The following is a 7,953-nucleotide window of genomic DNA, read 5'->3' as shown; positions in this document are numbered from 1 at the left end:
GCTCACGTGCTCCCGCCAGAAACGTATCAAAACTCTTTGTTTTTAACAACAAATCGATTTTCGTAGTAAAATAAAAAGAACGGTTTTTGTGATACAGTAGACTTCTGTATAGCTGTATAGGTTCTTTTCACTCGCTGTTCATTCATAAAACTGAAGGATAGGAACGTTTTGGCATGGATAATGATGAAGACAGACTTTCCGATGGCGAAAAGGATGAAATAATTGAGGACGACGCCGACAGTTATTCTTACACCGGCCATACAAATTGTCATTCTGTGCCCGAGTTTTTGGTGCTACAAGCGAAGCAGTTTAGACAGCTGAATTTGAGCCACAATGGAATTAACGATCTCAAAAATATCGCAATCTTTGTCAATTTGGAGATTCTTAATTTGGATAATAATGAAATATCAGACTCAACTCTTTTTCCTGTTCTGCCGAAACTGCACTCTTTAACTCTGAATAACAACAAGATAAAATATCTACAAATTTTTATTTCACGTCTTGCAAAACACTGCATTTCTTTGACGTACTTAAGTTTGCTTGGTAATGAAGCTTGTCCTCATGAAATACTAGATTCAAATAAAACTGAAAAAGATTATGAAAAATACCGCATTTTTGTGGCAAGCCGGCTACCAAAGCTTAAATTTCTCGACTGGAAGCCCATTTCTAATCAGGAAAGAGAAGAAGGAGCGGAAGCGTTCCCAATTACACCAAGAGACAGATACCCTTCAATTAAAACCCAAGAGTCTTGCCAGGGTTTACCTAAAATAGCTGAAGAGCCACAAGCGGTAGTCAAACCAGCCAGCTTTTATGGCCATGTAAGATACAGATATGGTGGAAAACAATCGGAGGGAAACCGGTTCATCAGAAACAATGATCTTTAAAAGATTTTTCTTTAAATATTTATACAGTCAATTTTACCAAATCAGACCTCTTCTAGACCTAGCCAAACTGATGTGGTTAATGTTAAACGGTTGGTCTGATTTAATGTTGGCCGATCAAGTGGGATTGACTTTACCATGTTTGACAATGGGAGTTTATTAACAAGAATGAATTAATCCAACATAATTATAATCTGGACCAAGCCAATCTGGTTCAACTGAATGTCGATTAAGCGAGTTTGACCGTAAAAGGTGTATAAAATCTGAAGCTAGAATGGCGAGGAATAAAAAAGTATTTCTACACTGTAACCTGATGTAATTTATATTGTTTTGTATTATTGTGTTTCATATACTCATATACTGTTAATGTTTACATTAAATCAGTTAACCAGTGTAATATTACTGTAACAATTAATTCCAGGTGCAATTTTTATTCAAGTGCAATTCTACTTTTGTTTTAGTACTTATGTGTTTGATAAAATTGTACAATATTACGTTTTTCAAGTGACTTGTTTTATTTTTACGTAGTTATATCAGTTGTTCTTAATGTTTAAAAGGAAACCTTCCATTTTTTTAAAGCCATAACCATAAGACTCTAAAACAATTATTATACATTGCCCTATTTCTTTAAAAAATGCTAATTAATTTTGGTAATTTTAATTACATCTATTTTTACCATTGCAAACTAAAAGAATATTTATTTTAGGCCAGAGAAATTTAGGTCGCAATGAATATAAACTTGGTGGATGGTAATGTATGTGGAACAAAAAACTCAAACGGGATAAATGGAAGCCATACTTCAAGTCAGAATGGAAGTAACATAAAAGCCAATGTTGATGAAGTTGTAAACCTGATGGTTGGGGATATGCTAGAGTTAGTTGTCAGTAAAGAGAAACTGGACAACACATCTAAAAGTAAGGGAAATGGAAAACAGACGGAGGCTCCGAAAAATTTCTCATTTTTGGGTGTCAGTCAATCAGGAAGAATAATGGACCCCATTTGCCTCCAACAAAATATGTAAGAAGTATTTTTATTAATGGATTGGAAATGGAATGTATTTTGGTTTGATTAAATGGTACATGGTTTTAATGTTAACTTATAGGGGCATACCAACTAATAGAAATGCTCCAATGTTGTGCAAAGGTACCACTAAAGTTTAAAAAAGAAAACACATTGCATTCCTTAAAACCTATGTTTCAAAATACGCAAATTCTCTCGGGTAATTGGTAGTCACCCCTACCAGGTTAAGGATAAGACAGTATACAATTTTCAATGTACAAAAAATAAATAATACAAACACAACATTCCATGTGAGCGTTGCTATTAACTGCTGAGTGCTGGTACACCATAATTCAGTGGTTCCCAACCTTTTTCCTTGCTGCATCCATTTTAAATCACGAACCAACTCGCGCACCCCCTTCTAGAATTGCTTATATAGAGTAGACCTAACCAACCTTAATGATTCAGCATCCCCGCCCCCCCTATAACACTTATCGCAACCCTGGTTAAGAAACACCGGCATTGAGCATACAATACAGAATACACTCAGTTAAAAAGCACTGATTCAACTGGTATTTTTGTCACAGATTTTCTTCCATTAGCGCCGAAAACATTGCTGAATACCAATGGCCCCCCGACACCAGTGGAGATTATTATATGTTGCAAGAACAAGTTAGCACCTATCTTGGAATTACTTCATTTAAAAGAAAATATCCAGGTAGGGGAAATGTTCTGCATAAATAGAAGATATACTGTGGAGAAAAATACATTTTTTTGAATAACACAACCCTTTATTCCTGGCTTTATGACTAACTTATTTCTTTTCATTCTTGAAAAATACCAGTATAGCACAATGCTTACGATATGTTCACAACAATTTTTATTGTGTTTTTTAATTTTAGAAATTGAAAGAAGGAAAGTTGAGGCTGATGAAGTGAACCATCTTCTCACAAGCCATGTTATCAGCGAGGTGCAAGTTACATTGGGTAAGATATTAATAAAGTATTGGCATTGGTGCAGCCACTAAAAATATAAAGTCTGGGTTTCAGTTTACAAAAAAATGTTTTGTTTTAAAAGTGGTAGTTTGCGATCCCTGAAATCCCTGGTTGCCCCACAGAGCATAAGACGTAGAGTATTTCCGACATTAACACTGAAAGAATCTGATGTTAACACCATATTCATAGGATGTTTAAACAAGTAGTTAGATTTGTTTAGCAGTGGCACACTTGGTTAGCACGCATGCCCCTCTAACCCAGAGATTATGAGTTCAAGGCTCGTCAATGCCACCCAAGGATAAAGCAAGTTACATTTATCATTCAATGCATTTTTTTAACTTAAAAAGTTTGCATTAGATGCTAACGTCATTTAAACTTTGCACTTGTAGGTCTAACAGCACTAAAGAGTTCCGATGTATGCGACATGATGATGAAAGAATATCCAGAAAAATACAATGAATACAACGCTGCGCTGCAGGAAAGAGAAAAGGAGAAACTACAGAACAAATACAAACAATATGCTTCAGTAAGTTCTGGTACACATATTCTATGCAATGTAACCAATTGTAACAGTATTGTTTAAAGAACAAACATATTAAACAAACATTATATGCTTATATCCCCTGCTGACAAAGTTTATGAAGGAGTGGTATTAAATTTATGTTTCTCAGATATACAATACCATATATATACGTTTTTATATTTCATATTTTCTTGAGAATTGTCTACGAGATAAACCATATCCGCAATTTTGACTTTGGGTAATGTGTAGACTTCAGTAATGTGATGTCACATTAAGCATTTAGTTACAATACAACAGCCTATTACTCCAATTGCATACGCCTCAACAACAAAACGAATAATAAATATAACTATGATCTTATTAGCTATTCTCATACAATAGAATGCCCATGTGACACTCATTTTTTCTTATGTTTTCATGCTTATTAATATTTTTAGCAAGCAGCTTCAATGCAAGTCGACAAATCTCAAATGCCAAGTTTTGTGAAAAAAGCCGTGAGACAAGCGGCAGATTACAATGCACGTTTAAATCGACAAAGAAAAGATGAGTTTGCCGTGTATTACGACATGCAGACTAACGTGAGTACACAAGTTATTGCACAGTTAAACAAACAACATGAATGAATGTAACTTATTTACCCTCATGTGGGAGGGACAACAACATCCGTTATAACATACCTTGTGACTGCTTACGAGTTACCACGTATGTAACTTTATTAGGAATTGCTTTTTAAGATTTTTATGTATGGCCGACAATTTGGACAACAACAATTAGTGACCACTGGGTTGGAGAAATTGTTGTTAAATGTCCTGCCCAAGGATACATAATCCCATAATAGTAGAAATGGCAAGCTTTGTAACCTCTGTTACAGGCAGTCAAGCCAACTAACTTTGTATATTTTGCCCCAGGTCCTCCAATATCCCGCCAGCAAAGTAAGGAAGCTTGATCCTTCACTTACAAGACCTAGTTTATATCCATGTGCGTTGATACCTGGCCAGTTTCAAGAACATTATAAAACGTGAGTATATTTGGTAGCACATATATATAGCACTGTTAAACATAAAATATTGCCGGTGTTTTTCTTCCAAATCCATCAAAAACGCACCGGATGTGTTTGGTAAAAATTTAGGTCCTCTTCTAGTCTGAGTATGGGTAAAAGGTTTTCCAGAATTCGGGCCATATTTGACCCATAAAAAAACTAAGCTTAATTTTAGTCTGAAACCACTTACTGCTTTGTTTAGATACACAAAAGATGAACTAATGTACCTCCCACTCAACACCGCGCTTTATGGACCACCTAACCCTTCTATTGATCATATACAACTAAGTTCCGACTCTGAATCTGACTCGGCAAGTATATTGATCTGTAATTGTAGTCTGTAGGCATAGGGATTCAATTCTGTTCTATGTGGGTGAGATCCTTGTCAAGGGCCTAGGATTTAGGCCAGATTTACCCCAACACCCAGGAAACTTTATATAAGTCTTCAAGCAACAGTTTGAATCGAGTTCCATTTTAAGGTGCCTTGTCATTTTTGCCGCACCACAACTCTGGGTACAATTCTTTCGCATTATAATACTTTCTCCCTAAAATGATCCACCTGTGACAAAGTAAGTAACGCATAAAAAATAGGTTGTCAAAGTACATAATGTTTACAAACAACACAAATTATATAGAATTGACAAAACATTGGTTTACCTGAACGTTGCGCAACAAACATTTCAAATTTTAATTTAGGTTTCTGAATCCTCATCTTCATCTTCTGATAATCAAAGCGTTGGATCAGAAAAATCAGCAAAACCAGGTAAATATCATATCTATTATCATAGGTATGATGTTAAGGGTGTCATGTCCCGTTTTAGAACCAGTTTTCGCAATAAAATAGCATTTTTCTTGTTTTTTACAGGTGCCAAGTAGAGTATAACGCATTTGCATAGCTAAAAATGTAAATGCATTTTAACATTGTCACACCAGGTTTTAAACGAATGTTGCAAATGATATCTTTATTACAAATACCTTTCGCTTACAAATATTTTAACACAGATAAAGATAAGCTTCTGGATGTTGCAATGAAGACAGTGGACGCAAGTGAAGATTTGGAGGGGGCAGGGAAAGAAGAACCAATGCAAGTGAATGAGAGTGAAGAAAATACGGAGGTAAAATGCAACATCTTTATTTTGAATAGAAAAACCAAGGGTTTCTCGAAAAACCAAGAATTTTTCTCTTAACTGAAAGTGTAAGATTAAATGAACTCCAAGGCAAATTGAAAGGGTGACAAATTGTCCTTAGGCATAGCCATGGGCTAAACCAAAACATGGTTTCCCACAGCAAAATGTTGTCATTTTTTTCATATTTGAGTATATACAGAGGGTTGTGTCCTAAAACTCTCCTGTTCGAAACCAGTAGGTTTAAATTTTTGTATAATTAGACACACATGGCCAAGTGTTTAACAACCTTGCTTTAAAAAAATGTTAAACTTCAGGAATCGGATGAAATAGTTTGTGGGATCTGTAGTAAAGATGGGTCGAGCAATAAGAAGGGGGAAGCTGAGGAATTAATCAAATGTTCGCAATGTGACAATCATGGTAAGGTTTGCTATATTTCATTTAAACATTAAGTAGAATGTCTTGAAGCTGTTTTGGAAGCTTGAGAAAGTTCCATTTATGTTCTGTAGCCTTTTTGTTATCTGCAAATCATGAAGTTAGGTTATATTATTATAATTTGCCGATTTCAAACCCAGATAAAGTCTTGTTTTCTCGTGTGGTCTGAACTATATTTCGTAACCTGCAAAAAAAAATAGATTGTAGTATTATAATTTGGCAATTTGCCCTTTTGAAAGCCAGATAAAGTCTTGTTTTTCCTTGTGGTCTCTTAAAAATATTTCATAACCTGCAAAACATGGCTTTAGATCATAAAGTTTTAATGACTTATTAATATCATTGATTCCGTATTTCCATACCAACAGGTCACCCATCGTGCTTAGAAATGTCAGTGGAGCAGGTGTCAGTTATTGAGACATACAACTGGCAGTGCATGGAGTGCAAGACATGTACCATATGTAGTATGCCGCACCGTGAAGATCTTATGATGTTCTGTGATCGCTGTGATAGAGGATACCACACGTTTTGCGTCAGTATCCGAGCCATTCCATCAGGTGTGGAATCTATTGTTGTATAAATATGTAAATAATAACTAACAGTGAACCAATTTTAAGCTTTTAAGAAAATTGTAGTAATGTTTAATGTGCTCAGAGGGTAGCAGGAAACCAATCCATTTTCCAAAACATATTTTATACACTGTAATTTTTCTACCAGACTTAAATTATCTTTTAGCGGCTCATTTGAGAAGGAAAACTGAGTGTATTTCCATTGTTTCGTCTGCTGTTCCGAATAACTTCATCAGGAAATTATTTCCTAAGATGGAAGAGGAAATTTTATACCAGATTAACAGCTAAAGGATTATTTGCATTATGCCTGTTATCAGAAGTAGAAGTAACTGAATATACAGTATATATATATACTTTACTAATGTATTTTTTTCTGGACAAGTAGTACTGCATTCTATTAGTTTTTCTGAGCCACTATATACTTTCGTGACTTAGAAAAAAGGTTCAAAAAATACATTACGTTAGTGAATGAGCAAAACTAATAAAATACATTACTTTATAGTATATTAATACATTAGTACATGCTGCTGTAATTTTACTGCATTTTATCAGTTTTTTCTCGATCACTATAGAGTGGCTGAGAAAAACTATACAGAAAAAAATTATTAGTATGAACCTACTACGTGCTGAAAAAATACATTAGTATATAATATATACTAAACAAGTAATAATAAACAAATACGCGTTTAGGTGTGTGGGCATGTTCAAGATGCAAGCATGCTGATCCGAACTTCAGGAAAAGACGAAGAAAGGAGCTGAAACTTCTCTCAACACCATCTGGGAGGGGTAGAGGTCGAAGGAGACGGGGAAGAGGTGGGAGGATGGCGGATCATCGATCAACTGTCATCATTGATCTTAATGATGATGAGAAACAAGAGGAGGAAGATGAGGACTCATCCACTGAGAAAGTTGTGTCCGCATCAATTGGAGAGAGCATCGCTACCGTTCAAGACCTCGGTGATGGAAAGATCAAACTCACGATATCAAAGTCACCTCCTCCATCAATGCCTCCTTTGGAAGCAATAAAAAGTCCCAAAGAGGTCCCGCATCTGAAAGAGAAGCTGGATCTGGATCTTGCAGTTTCCGACGACCCAATCAGCAAGACTTCATTCCCAGAGAAAGTTTTATTGCAAGGAATTCCAGCTAATGAGAAGCAACCTGAAATCCAAAGGATAAACTCAGATGACCTCAGCGTTGGCAACTCCCCAAGTTCACAGTGATATTGCAGAGTATATGACACGAATGTAACAGATTAACTGCCCATTAAAAATCACTGCCAATTACAAAATGTCTAGTTGTTTGAATGTAAACATTAAATAGTTAAAATTAAAAACAAGAAAGTTCTAAACAATTGTTATTTCAGATTCCGACTTTTGAATTTATCGTAAGCC

At 35.4% G+C, this 7,953-nt stretch overlaps 2 protein-coding genes across 2 annotated transcripts; both read left to right on the top strand.

Annotated features, from left to right (window-relative positions):
• Positions 1-20: 20 nt before the first annotated feature.
• Positions 21-1,587, top strand: LOC100177181 (leucine-rich melanocyte differentiation-associated protein). Its single transcript, XM_004225708.4, has one exon. The coding sequence runs from the start codon at positions 174-176 to the stop codon at positions 882-884; it is 711 nt and encodes a 236-aa protein (XP_004225756.1). The 5' UTR covers positions 21-173; the 3' UTR covers positions 885-1,587.
• Positions 1,588-1,607: 20 nt separating this feature from the next.
• Positions 1,608-7,910, top strand: zf(phd)-1 (zinc finger protein). The gene is given in 12 exon segments (NM_001078413.1): positions 1,608-1,898; positions 2,468-2,598; positions 2,783-2,866; positions 3,265-3,401; positions 3,836-3,976; positions 4,307-4,416; positions 4,640-4,748; positions 5,134-5,200; positions 5,440-5,552; positions 5,879-5,981; positions 6,362-6,550; positions 7,253-7,910. Coding segments are annotated over 12 exon segments (2,004 nt in total). The 5' UTR covers position 1,608; the 3' UTR covers positions 7,783-7,910.
• The last annotated feature ends 43 nt before the right edge of the window (positions 7,911-7,953 follow it).

Source organism: Ciona intestinalis, chromosome 2 (genome assembly GCF_000224145.3).
Source record: "Ciona intestinalis chromosome 2, KH, whole genome shotgun sequence".
Taxonomy (NCBI): Eukaryota; Metazoa; Chordata; class Ascidiacea; order Phlebobranchia; family Cionidae; genus Ciona; species Ciona intestinalis.
Note: the sequence above shows the minus strand (reverse complement) of the source record. Positions and strands in the feature narration are given on the sequence as shown.

Coding starts and splice junctions, on each gene's coding strand:
- LOC100177181 (XM_004225708.4), top strand. CDS start 174: ATGGATAATGATGAAGACAGACTTTCCGATGGCGAAAAGGATGAAATA.